The following is a 14,027-nucleotide window of genomic DNA, read 5'->3' as shown; positions in this document are numbered from 1 at the left end:
GACAGTCTCATTGATCACAAACTCTATGCCAGCACTAGACCATCCTGGTAAAAAAATTCAGTCAATGAGACAGCAGCCTTATGACAAAAACTAAAAGAGAGTTGTTTTTTATCAGAATTCCTGGAGGTTTTTTTAAATAACAAAAAGGGAGTATTTGTGACTAGTATTTTCCAGTTTCATAGTCAATACTTTTGCATGAAAAGGGTGCTTATTCTTCCTGTCAGTCTTTAACATAACTATTTATTTGGTTATTCTTATTTCTTTAAAAAAAATGAAATCTAGTTGAAAGCAAAAAAAAAATGTAGAACACACTAAATAAGTTATTTAAAGAATATAATGCCGTATTTTAAAATATAAACTTGAAGATTTATACTACCTCCACACAGCTGTCTTTTCCTGCTCTAGTGTTATATGAAGAATTTAATATATAATATTGAATTTATAACAGAAAAGTAAAAAAAAAACGTACTATTCTTCAGGGCTATTGTGATCACTGTTGGTATCATCTAACTTATGATTCACGGATTTTGTTTTATTTCATTATCATTTAAATTATTTGTTGGGTTTTAGATTTGTTGAAAATAGTTTTCTGGCATGTTGTATTCTTGCAAATGTGCCAAATGTGGAGCAGGATCTGCTTACCCTGACGGATTACCTGAGATTATCCCCAGTTTCTGGTGGGTTTTGTGTTGCTTAGTCTAGTTTTTGTGGAAAAGTTGCAGAAAGCTCGACAGGGATAGTGATCCGGCAGTGGCGGTGTTAGCTAACTTCTTAAAAGCTTTATATTTAAGAAGGTGGAAGACCTCCTGGTTGCTTCATACTTTGTATATGGATGCCTCATGTTACAAAGTTTCCGTCAGTCACATGTCCAATGTCCTTGACCTCATTTTGATGGTTCAGTGACTACTTGAAAAAAAGTTATGTTAAATTCTCTCTTATTATAAGTAATAGGATAAATATATTTGGTATGTGTGTACCTTGCAAGGTCCTCATGCCCGCCAGACAGTTTTCACTTAACCTCGACCTCATTTCATGGATCAGTGAACAAGGTTAAGTTTTGGTGTTTAAGTCCATATCTGAGATACTATAAGCAATAGGTCTAGTATATTCGGTGTATGGAAGGACTGTAAGGTGTACATGTCCAACTGGCAGGTGTCATCTGACCTTCACCTTATTTTCATGGTTCAGTGATTAAAGTTTAAGTTTTTGTATTTTGATCTGTTTTTCTTATACTGTATGCAATAGGTCTACTATATTTGGTGTATGGAATGATTGAAAGATATACATGTCTAGCTGGCAGGTGTCAAATGACCTTGACCTCATTTTCATGGTTCAGTGGTTAAAGTAAAGTTTTTGAGTTTTGGTCTTTTTTTCTAATACTAATTGCAATAGGTCAACTATATTTGGTGTATGGAAATATTTTATGATCTATTTGTCAGTGGCACAGGTTTTACTTGACCTTGACCTTATTTTTACGGTTCATTGCTTAGTGCTAAGTTTTTGTGTTTTCGTCTATTTTTCTTAAACTATATGCAATAGGTCAACTATCTTTGTTGTATGGAAGAATTGTTAGCTGTACATGCCTGCCTGGCATGGTTCATCTGACCTCATTTTGATGGTTCATTGGTCAATGTTTAGTTTTCTTGGTTAAGTTTATGTGACAGTTGTAATATAAAGCTTTATATTTAGGACTATGAACATAATATCAATGGTTAGTAAAGAAGGCGAGACATTTTGTGTGTGCATCTTGTTTATGTTTTGTCTTGTGTACTTCTGTTTGTCTTTTTCTTCTTTAGCCATAACATTGTCAGTTTTTTTTATCTGTGCCACTTGTATCTTTCACCCCTCTTTTATAGACAAGAATTCCATTTTAAGGAAAGTTTGCAATGAACGAATACTGTTAAGAAACAACTCTTCAATCACATGAATTTTTCACTTTTCTTGGTGCAAAAATATAAAATGTCAAATCACAAAAATACTGAACTCCGAGGAAAATTCAATGCGGAAAGTCCCTAATCAAATGACAACACACATTAAATGAATGAACAAATAAAGGCAACAGTAGTATACCGCTGTTAAAAACTCATAAATCCATGGACAAAAAACAAAATCGGGGCAACAAACTAAAACTGAGGGAAACGCATTAAATATAAGAGGAGAACAGCTACACACCATTAAAATGTAACACACACAGAAACGGACTAAGCATTAGACAAAATCCTATGAGAAAAACAAATATAACATCAAAACTAAATACATGAATTTGTGAAAATCCCAAGATACAACTGGCATATTCCTGACTTGGTACAGGCATTTTCAAATGTAGAAAATGGTGGATTCAACCTGATAAGTATAACGTAATCAAGCATTTAAGATTTTTTTTTGTCTATGCAACATAACAGTTCACCAATCAACAGGAATATATAAGATAAAATTTAACAGAATGCATGCTGCATAATTTATTAAGAAATCAGGAAACCAGAAAACATGTTCCAATGAGCGCCATCACTGTATATTTCCTCTGTGCCGCTTCGATGTTTTATGTACACACGGTCTCCTTTCATAAGTTGTAGTACAATGTTGGCTGAACCTGTATGATAGCCAGCTCCAGGGTACATTCCGACAGTTGTTTCATTATTTTTTATAAGATACGAATGGAAGTATTTTCCTCTTGGAGACATTGTTGTTGCAGATATTTGATAGAATCCTTTCATTGGTGCTATGAAAATTCCAGAATATGGGTCATATCCTTTTCCCTCATTGGTCCAAACTCTATCAAACTTAACAACAGCATGGGAGCCAATGGCAATGGCTTTTGTAGTTGACAATGAAGCCGTGAAAGCAATCACAATCTTCTTGCAATTACATGTAGACGGTTCTGCTAAGAACAATAAGTTAATGATCATACAATAAACGTGACCGTTGCTAAACAGAAAATTTAATGAAATAATAAAATAACAAAGCCGGATAATTTAGATAATTTGTAGATTTAGTATAGATTGATTACAGACTTGTACTGTACCGTCATATATATATATATAGTAGATCATTGGTTTAATGTATACGGTTACCTATGCATCGTTTGTAAGTTAAGTAGTATCTTTGTTTCAAATTCACAATTTCCATTGAAATCAAATTGCTAAAGAACAGTTACAATTTAAGGTTAATTAAGCAGGCAAGTGTAAATAATTGTAAATTATCGGTATGGAGTTGTATAGTATTTGTACTACTGTGCTTAATCCAGAAGGCTGTGTCCTATCGGCATATCCTAATTGCAACAGTAATATACCGCTGTTCAAAAGTCATTAATCGTTTGAGAGAAAAACAAATCCGGGTTTCAAACTAAAACCGGGGGGAACATATCAGCTATAAGAGGAAAAAAACGAAATATCAGAGCACATAGGTGCAAAAAAAAAAAAAAAAAAAAAAAAAACTTAAGGTGGCTCGTGGGTACAAAAATTTCAGCAAAAAATTGAACCTTTATTTTTTCATTACAAATTTTATTTATTACACTATTAGTTATTACTTTATGTTATGGTAAAAAAATCAACCCAAAAAACCGATTCGGTTTGGCCCCAGATGACTTTTAAAATGTTTATATCATTGAAAAAGCTCAAATTATCTCCCTTTGGTGCAAACATGCCATTTTTTGGCATTAAATTTGAAATACCTTTTTTAACTCATCGGTGACCTATATTTTTTATTATTGTTTTCATATAAGCTGTACATAAACTAAATAATTGTAAAATTTAAGCGATTTCTGTAATTAGGTTATTTTTTTATTTCGATATTACCTCTATTTCTCCTATTAGTTCAACAGAAAAAAAGGACATTAACAAAAATGTATGCTTCTTCCGGAGGCAGATTTTGAGCTTAAATGAACGGTGACCCCATTTTTTTATTTCATTTTTCTTTTAAATATATGATAAAGTTCATTTATAAAAAAATATAGCGAAATCCTATATTAGAAAAAAAATTGATTTATACCCAGGAGCCCCCTTAACATACATAGAAACGAATAATTAGATAAAAACTGCCATATTCATGACTTGGTACAAGACATTTTAAGAAAAAAATGGTGGATTGAATCTGGTTTTGTGGCTAGCCAAACCTCCGCGCTTTATGGTAATATTAAATATACCGTAAAAAAGTTTTAGCAAATTTGAGTATGTATTCACATCTGTAAATAGATCAACTGCACTTCGGTGTTGACATGAATATCAATAATGTGGTCATTTTTTTTTTTATAAATTTCCTGTTAACAAAAGTTTAAATTTTTCGAAAAACTAAGGATTTTCTTATTCCAGGCATAGATTTCCTTAGCCGTATTTGGCACAACGTTTTGGAATTTTGGATCCTCAATGCTCTTCAACTTTGTAATTGTTTGGCTTTATAAATATTTTGATATGAGCGTCACTGATGAGTCTTATGTAGACGAAACGCGCGTCTGGCGTACTAAATTATAATCCTGGTACCTTTGATAACTATTTACACCACTTGGTCGATGCCACTGCTGGTGGACGTTTCATCCCCGAGGGTATCACCAGCCCAGTAGTCAACACTTCGGTGTTGACATGAATATCAATAATGTGGTCATTTTTTTTTATAAATTTCCTGTTAACAAAAGTTTAAATTTTTCGAAAAACTAAGGATTTTCTTATTCCAGGCATAGATTTCCTTAGCCGTATTTGGCACAACGATTTGGAATTGTGGATCCTCAATGCTCTTCAACTTGGTAATTGTTTGGCTTTATAAATATTTTGATATGAGCGTCACTGATGAGTCTTATGTAGACGAAACGCGCGTCTGGCGTACTAAATTATAATCCTGGTACCTTTGATAACTATTTACACCACTGGGTCGATGCCACTGCTGGTGGACGTTTCGTCCCCGAGGGTATCACCAGCCCAGTAGTCAACACTTCGGTGTTGACATGAATATCAATAATGTGGTCATTTTATTTTATAAATTTCCTGTTAACAAAAGTTTAAATTTTTCGAAAAACTAAGGATTTTCTTATTCCAGGCATAGATTTCCTTAGCCGTATTTGGCACAACGATTTGGAATTTTGGATCCTCAATGCTCTTCAACTTTGTAATTGTTTGGCTTTATAAATATTTTGATATGAGCGTCACTGATGAGTCTTATGTAGACGAAACGCGCGTCTGGCGTACTAAATTATAATCCTGGTACCTTTGATAACTATTAACAGTTTAGCTCACTGCTTTTGTAAAAAGTTGTTTATGTGAAGTTTATGTGAAGTGATTTCAGCGATACAGAAATAATGCTTACCGTACCAAGTCCAGTTATTTAATGTCTTTGTCTTGAAATTGAAATAAAATAATCACCTACTATAAAGAATAGGACTGGTTTATTTTGGTTATGGAAATTTTTATCCTTATGAAATACATGAATAATTAGGTCCATAAACGTCTTTATCATTTGATATAGTGATACGGCAAAGCCAATTCGATTTTAGTTTGTTTGCCTTGACATAATTAGTTTGTTTTCGACTTTTGAGTTTAATTGCACATTTGTTACCTTTTGCATCACTTATATACCAGTATAACTCAATGGACAGGCATTTCATGTCCATAATCACATTTGTGAATTTCGTATACATTTGCTTACAAGTAAGCTTCATTTATATATTATGATTTATCATATCTAGTGATACTGTACACACATTTGAATATCCCTTTGTTACCTTTCGTCTCACTTATATATTAGTAAAATTCAATGATATATCATTTCATGTATTGTATTTGTATATACATTTGCTTACAGAAAAATCAACAATCAATAAGGCTAAATTTGTATATCATGATATATATTTAAGATGATTGTAAACAAATTGAAACAATTGGATAAACAAATTCCTATTGACCTCTCAATAAACGAAAACACGACAAAGGGACGTACTATGAAATAAGTATCCAAACCTTATATTGAAAATATCACATCAGTTTGCAAAATGCTATTGACAGTAGAAAATGAGTAGCAAAATGATGTTTTATGTAGAAAATGAGTATGCAAAATACTGTTGAAAGAACATACCAGAACTAGGACCTTTTATCTTCATCATCATATTAAGAAGATCTTGAAAGAGTCCATTCTCTAAAAAAAAATAGACATACTTAGTTGTTATAGAAAAAAAGACTTACTTAGTTGTTATAGATTTTTTTTTAAATATGTGTACATTTCCTTTCATATGTTCTTCTTTTCTTCTTTGAAAGACAAAGTAATCTTTTTAAATAAATACTTACGAAGTTCAGAATCACAGGTAGACTCCACTTTAACCATTTGTGCCCATATCATAAGAGCAATCACTGATGTCCTAAACATTGTGTTCAAGGAAAATGTAATGAAGTAAATGCTTTGGATGTTGTTTTTTTTCTAATGCATCTCAACTAGTATTTATACTTTACCGAAACCTTGCAAGCTGTTATATGTGCCTATCATTAAATGATATATGATTCATATTGATTAAGTGGGACATGCAACTCAACATTTTCCAAGAATTTTTCACATAAATATTTCTCTAAATCTTGTCATTCTGAAAATGATTCCTATGAACACTTGGTTGATACCACTGCTGGTGTATCCCCCACCCCCGAGAATATCACCAGCCCAGTAGTCTGCACTTCGGTGTTGTCATGAATTATTGATATGGTCATAATTATAAATTAACTGTTTACAAAACTGAATTTTTGAAACTAAGCTTTACGACCTCAGGATTTTATTACCTTAGCTGAAATGATGATTTTGCAGAGCTTTTGGAAATGTTTGGTCCTCAATGCTCAATGCTTTATTTGGCATTTATAACTTTTGTTTTATTCGAGCGTCATTGATGAGTCTTTTGTAGACGAAACGCGCGTCTGGAGCAAATACAAGATGTCAATCTCAGTATTGATAATGAGTTTATTTCCTCTGTGTGTCAGTTTGTGAATGAAGGACTTTCAAAACTTTTCTAACTCTGAAATGATGATTTTTCATATGAATACATTATGAAAGTGGATAATAACAATAGAAAAAATTAAATGATAAATGACCCAAGAAATTGATTAAATTAAGACAACCGGAAGATATGCCATTGTTTTGAAGTTATTGTAATGAAACTTACAAACACATAAGTAATAAAAAAAAAACAAGTGAAACTGTGAGCTACTGCTCACTGATGATACCCCCACCGTAAGTGGATAGTTTTAATAGTGTAAAAATATTCAAGCGTTCGGAAAACAGGAAGTTGTTGAGTGATGAATCTGAAAACGCATCACACGGTATAGCTGACATGTATAAATCCTGAAACCAAATTTCAGAAATCCTTGTATTGTAGTTCATGAAAAAATGTGACGAAAATTTTCAACTTGGCTATCAGTTGTAAAAATGTAAAATGGTAAGTGTTCGGTAAACAGGAAGTTGTCGAGTGATGAATATGAAAACGCATCACACGGTATAGCTGACTTATATCAAGACTGAAACCAAATATCAGAAATCCTGGTAGTGCAGTTCCTTAGAAAAATGTGACAAAAAATTTTCAACTTGGCTATCAGGTGTAAAAATGATACAAGTGTTCGGTGAACAGGAAGTTGTCGAGTGATGAATCTGAAAACGCATTACACGGTATAGCTGACTTATATCAAGACTGAAATCAAATATCAGAAATCCTGGTAGTGTAGTTCTTGAGAAAAATGTGACGAAAAATATTCATGGGACGGACGGACTGACTGACAGACTGACGGACTGATAGACTGATGGACTGACGGACTGACGGAAGGACAGACAGAGGTTAAACAGTATACCCCCTTTTTTCAAAGCGGGGGTATTAAAATAATGCAAAATGGTAAGTGTTCGGTAAACAGGAAGTTGTCGAGTGATGAATCTGAAAACGCATCACACGGTATAGCTGACTTATATCAAGTCTGAAACCAAATATCAGAAATCCTGGTAGTGCAGTTCCTGAGAAAAATGTGACGAAAAATTTTCAATTTGGCTATCCGGTGTAAAAATGATACAAGTGTTCGGTAAACAGGAAGTTGTCGAGTGATGAATCTGAAAACGCATCACACAGTATAGCTGACTTCTATCAAGCCTGACACCAAATATCAGAAATTCTGGTAGTGCAGTTTCTGAGAAAAATGTGACGAAAAATTTTCAACTTGGCTATCAGTTGTAAAAATGTAAAATGGTAAGTGTTCGGTAAACAGGAAGTTGTCGAGTGATGAATATGAAAACGCATCACACGGTATAGCTGACTTATATCAAGACTGAAACCAAATATCAGAAATCCTGGTAGTGCAGTTCCTTAGAAAAATGTGACAAAAAATTTTCAACTTGGCTATCAGGTGTAAAAATGATACAAGTGTTCGGTGAACAGGAAGTTGTCGAGTGATGAATCTGAAAACGCATTACACGGTATAGCTGACTTATATCAAGACTGAAATCAAATATCAGAAATCCTGGTAGTGTAGTTCTTGAGAAAAATGTGACGAAAAATATTCATGGGACGGACGGACTGACTGACAGACTGACGGACTGATAGACTGATGGACTGACGGACTGACGGAAGGACAGACAGAGGTTAAACAGTATACCCCCTTTTTTCAAAGCGGGGGTATTAAAATAATGCAAAATGGTAAGTGTTCGGTAAACAGGAAGTTGTCGAGTGATGAATCTGAAAACGCATCACACGGTATAGCTGACTTATATCAAGTCTGAAACCAAATATCAGAAATCCTGGTAGTGCAGTTCCTGAGAAAAATGTGACGAAAAATTTTCAACTTGGCTATCCGGTGTAAAAATGATACAAGTGTTCGGTAAACAGGAAGTTGTCGAGTGATGAATCTGAAAACCTATCACACAGTATAGCTGACTTATATCAAGCCTGAAACCAAATTTCAGAAATCCTGGTAGTGTAGTTCCTGAGAAAAATGTGACGAAAAATTTTCAACTTGACTATCAGTTGTAAAAATGTAAAATGGTAAGTGTTCGGTAAACAGGAAGTTGTCGAGTGATGAATCTGAAAACGCTTCACACGGTATAGCTGACTTATATCAAGACTGAAACCAAATATCAGAAATCCTGGTAGTGCAGTTCCTTAGAAAAATGTGACAAAAAATTTTCAACTTGGCTATCAGGTGTAAAAATGATACAAGTGTTCGGTGAACAGGAAGTTGTCGAGTGATGAATCTGAAAACGCATTTCACGGTATAGCTGACTTATATCAAGACTGAAATCAAATATCAGAAATCCTGGTAGTGCAGTTCCTTAGAAAAATGTGACAAAAAATTTTCAACTTGGCTATCAGTTGTAAAAATGTAAAATGGTAAGTGTTCGGTAAACAGGAAGTTGTCGAGTGATGAATATGAAAACGCATCACACGGTATAGCTGACTTATATCAAGACTGAAACCAAATATCAGAAATCCTGGTAGTGCAGTTCCTTAGAAAAATGTGACAAAAAATTTTCAACTTGGCTATCAGGTGTAAAAATGATACAAGTGTTCGGTGAACAGGAAATTGTCGAGTGATGAATCTGAAAACGCATCACACAGTATAGCTGACTTATATCAAGCCTGAAACAAAATTTCAGAAATCCTTGTAGTGTAGTTCCTGGGGAAAATGTGACGAAAAATATTCATGGGACGGACGGACGGATAGACTGACGGACTAACGGAAGGACAGACAGAGGTAAAACAGTATACCCCCTTTTTTTCAAAGCGGGGGTATAAAAATATAATTTCCATTTCATATTTTTGAAAATAGTTGGGATGTCAACGAGTACTCTGGTACTCGCTCGGAAGTCGGAGTACTCGAGTACAATTTACACGTACACAAACAATAACTGATATCATGATAGGTTATTTGTAGAAACGGCGGTCGGAAATTCATTGATTAATTGACACAAAAGAACAGAGGAATAAGCTATGTTTGTAGTACGACGTTTGCCTTTTGTGAATATGTTTATGAAAAATAATAGCAGAAACACTGCATCCCACCTAAAATCTAAACTTTTCAATAGACGTTTAGATTCACCCGAGTACTCGAGTATCACGACCGAGTATCCGAGTATTAAATTTTAGATCTTTTGACATCCCAACTTATTAGAGAAAAAAAATGAATTCAACACTTTATTAACATTCTAGTTTCGAAGCACTTTTCTGCATTTTTTTTAAATTCAATTTCTGGTAGCTAGGATGTTGTACCGAATGTAATGTGAAACATCCGACCAGAGGAAAGAACTGTTTGAATAGAGAGATGGAGCCAATTTCCCAAAACAAATTAACACAATCCTTCGCTGGCATGGATTTTTTTTACTTATATTATTTCAAAAGAGGTTAGGGCCAATTTTGATTTTAGTTCTCTATAATTCTTTAGATACTCTGTCTGCATCAATAAGATGGTTACCTTCTGGAAACTATTAAGCATTATTACTCGGTTGTACTTTTTGAAGATTTCACAAACTTTGCTTTGACATTGACAAAAAGCTCAGCAGAATCTAAATGCGTTTTTTCGATTTCATTTCAAGATTTATCAAGTCAATTCATTTAAACGTGTTATGGGGTAACTGGATCCCTGCATCTTTGGACTGATGAAGTGATTGTGAGTGTCTGACATTTTTTCCAAAAACTCGTCGTTATTCTGATCTACATAGTCTAACATGCCAAAAGAAAAATAATAATTGTATCATTCAAAAATCAGTTATCGAGGCTGTCACAATGAAGTTATCTTCCATTTGAATATTCACCCTTTAGCCCAACCTACAAACGTAGATTTTATGCCAAACAAACGCACAAATGACTTCAAATAACGTCATCTTAAACCAAACACTTTAACGGGTGGATTCCGATTGGAATCGAGCTTATTGCTCCACAAGAATGAATATGACATTTTAATTGCTGATCATTTGTATCAACAATACAGAATCAATATCAAAATATTACAGTTTTTTAAATAAAATTAGTTTAAACACCTAAAAAAGAAACACATTGTCGTTTGAGGTAAGTTCACAAAAATTCTTTGGTCTTTACAATCTACTGGAGATCTGGTTAAGTCTCCTGAATGTTACTGTAATACACACAAAAAAGAAAACATCAATTCGTAAAATGTGAAATAAGAAACCCAATATTTTTTCGATTTCGAAAAATATGTGTTTTTAATAATTTTTATGCAAAAATCTGATCTGTTGTGGAATGCTAAATAAATTGCCTCAGCTTTTTTGTCGAGCCTGCGAATTTTGTCGAAGAAAGCTCGACATAGGGATAGTGATCCGGTGGAGGCGGCGGCGTGAGCTAACTTCTTAGAAGCTTTATATTTAACAGTGGCGGATCCAGGGGGGGGGGGGGGGGGTTCCGGGGGTGCGCACCCCCCTTTATTTTTGCCGATCAATGCATTTGTATCGGGACATATGTTTTGCACCCCCCTGCACCCCCCCTTTGCCCTGGGTTAGCACCCCCCCCTTTCGAAAATTCCTGCATCCGCCCCTGTATTTAAGAAGATGGAAGACCTGGATGCTTCATACATTGTATATCAATGCCTCATGTTACGAAATTTCTGTCAGTCCAATGTCCTTGACCTCATTTTCATGGTTCAGTGACTACTTGAAAAAAAAGTTAAGATTTTTTGTAATGTTAAATTCTCTCTTATTATAAGTAATAGGATAAATATATTTGCTATGTGCGTATCTTGCAAGGTTCTCATGCCCGTCAGACAGTTTTCACTTGACCTCGACCTCATTTCATGGATCAGTGAACAAGGTTAAGTTTTGGTGTTCAAGTCCATATCTGAGATACTATAAGAAATAGGTCTAGTATATTTGGTGTATGGAAGCACTGTAAGGTGTACATGTCCAATTGGCAGGTGTCATCTGACCTTGACCTCATTTTCATGGATCAGTGGTTATAGTTAAGTTTTTGTGTTTTGGTCTGTTTTTCTTATACTAAATGCGATAGGTCTACTATATTTGGCGTATGGAATGATTGTAAGGTGTACATGTCTAGCTGGCAGGTGTCATCTGACCTTGACCCCATTTTCATGGTTCAGTGATCAAAGTTAAGTTTTTGAGTTTAGGTCTTTTTTTCAAATACTATATGCAATAGGTCAACTATATTTGGTATATGGAAATATTTTATGATCTATATGTCAGTCGTGCAGGTTTTATTTGACCTTGATCTTATTTTCACAGTTCATTGCTCAGTGTTACGTTTTTGTGTTTTGGTCTGTTTTTCTTAAACTAGAGGCAATAGGTCAACTTTATTTGTTGTAAGAAAGAATTATTAGCTGTACATGCCTGTTTGGCATTGTTCATCTGACCTTGACCTTGACCTCATTTTCATGGTTCAAAGGTCAATGTTTAGTTTTCTTGGTTTATGTGAAGTTTATGTGACAGTTGTAATAAAGCTTTATATTTAGGACTATCAACATAATATCAATGATTAGCAAAGAAGGCGAGACATTCCAGTGTGTGCACTCTTGTGTAAACATTTATTACTAGTATGTACAATAATTTTGTTAAATGCTTTAAGAATTAACCATATATAAAACACCTCAATCTAAACAAAAAAAATGTCACATATATAAACTTTTTTCACTTATAATTGCAGGGTAAAAACAATCAAATTTTTAAGTACTTGAGATTCATTCAAGGCCTACAAGTTTCCTGCATATTGTACATTTTACCTGGGAGTGTTGACCTGAAATTCATGGTTAATTGTTCAACACTGAGTTTTCGTGATATGGTCTGTTTCTCAGTCACTTCAATCAAAATTTCAACAATACTTAGTGTATGGAATAATTATAAGATGTGTATGTGTTTGTTGGGAGATTTATCTTACCTTGACTTTGTTTATGGCTCATCGCTTAATGTTTTGTCATCTGGTCAGTTTGCTATGACAGCAAGACAACTATATTAGATATATGCAATGAATGTTAGGTGAACATATCTGCTCAGCAAGGTTTATCTGACCTTGATCTCATTTTCATAGTCCATTGATCAACATCAAGTTTTGTTATGGTTAGCTCTATTAAAGCCATGTTAACTATATTTGGTGTATGAAATGAATGAAAGATGTACATGTATGTCCGACAGAATGCATCTGATCTTGACTTACTTTTTAAGTATCATTGATAAGCTTGTTCACTTTTAACATCAACTTCAATCACCCTCAGAAGAGCAAGCGAGAAATTTAAGCGTGTGTATTCTATTTTAACATGTAAGTGAAAGTTTAAGGCATGCTTGTTTTAACAAGACATGGATGTTTAATTTTCAATCATAATTGCATGCCATTTATACAAAAGCCATTAGGTATTCATCATTTTCGCACAAAACTGTATTCCATACACCTCTCAAAACTTATGTTTGGAAACAACTATTACTAACTCTCATTCAAACCAATACAAACTTACAGCTGACATTTCGGATATTGGACGTCACAGAAGTTTCAAACCAGTTTGCATTTGAAAAGATGAAAAAGATTCTTTCTTAAACTTTGCTTTGCCAACAAAGGTTTCGATGCCGTCAACTTGGACTTCAAAATACTAATGAATTTTCTGATTCAGTCGAGGATTATGCCAGGCAATGGGCTAAACGCGAGAAAAAAAGACGTAGATACTCTTGTCGAATGGTATAAGGTTGTGAGGTCGTTGATACAAATTAGATTAAAACAACTGAAAAGGTCTATCAATACCCATACTACGATACTACGTCAATCTACAAAGTCCCAAATGTTGCAAAACACTTGTCCTACCTCTATGACAAACATGTTGTTGTCCCCACAGACAAAGCCCCAATTAACATAGTTTGTGTGTTATTCTCAAAAACAAAAACTGTTTGATAAATGAATTAGGTATTGACAATTCACCCAGACACTCAACATATACCCTAACAGACTTGGGGTCAATTACATTGGAATGTAATTAATTAAATTACACATTACAGACATTACATTGCAAAAATAATCAATTACATTAATTGCCATTACTCAGGTTTTTTTAAAAATGTAATTAATTAAATTACAATTACTTTACTAA

At 33.9% G+C, this 14,027-nt stretch overlaps 1 protein-coding gene across 2 annotated transcripts; it reads right to left on the bottom strand.

Moving 5' to 3' along the window:
* Positions 1 to 2,429: 2,429 nt before the first annotated feature.
* Positions 2,430 to 6,373, bottom strand: LOC139514860 (complement C1q tumor necrosis factor-related protein 3-like). Of its 2 annotated transcripts, none has more exons than XM_071304457.1 (3): positions 6,267 to 6,373; positions 6,058 to 6,117; positions 2,430 to 2,881 (listed from the first exon to the last, which is right to left on the bottom strand). In XM_071304457.1, the coding sequence occupies exons 1-3, from the start codon at positions 6,343 to 6,345 to the stop codon at positions 2,463 to 2,465; spliced, it is 558 nt and encodes a 185-aa protein (XP_071160558.1). In that variant the 5' UTR covers positions 6,346 to 6,373; the 3' UTR covers positions 2,430 to 2,462. The 2 variants fall into 2 exon arrangements, with proteins under 2 accessions (XP_071160558.1, XP_071160559.1); XM_071304458.1 differs by having other exon boundaries at positions 2,430 to 2,878.
* Between the last annotated feature and the right edge of the window lie 7,654 nt (positions 6,374 to 14,027).

This window comes from Mytilus edulis, chromosome 3, assembly GCF_963676685.1.
Source record: "Mytilus edulis chromosome 3, xbMytEdul2.2, whole genome shotgun sequence".
In the NCBI taxonomy this organism is placed as follows: Eukaryota; Metazoa; Mollusca; class Bivalvia; order Mytilida; family Mytilidae; genus Mytilus; species Mytilus edulis.
This window is presented reverse-complemented; position numbering and strand designations above follow the sequence as displayed.

Coding starts and splice junctions, on each gene's coding strand:
- LOC139514860 (XM_071304457.1), bottom strand. CDS start 6,345: ATGTTTAGGACATCAGTGATTGCTCTTATGATATGGGCACAAATGGTT. Junction 6,118..6,266: donor TACCTGTGATTCTGAACTTC/GTAAGTATTTAT, acceptor ATTTTTTTTTAG/AGAATGGACTCTTTCAAGAT. Junction 2,882..6,057: donor GATAAAAGGTCCTAGTTCTG/GTATGTTCTTTC, acceptor TATTGTTCTTAG/CAGAACCGTCTACATGTAAT.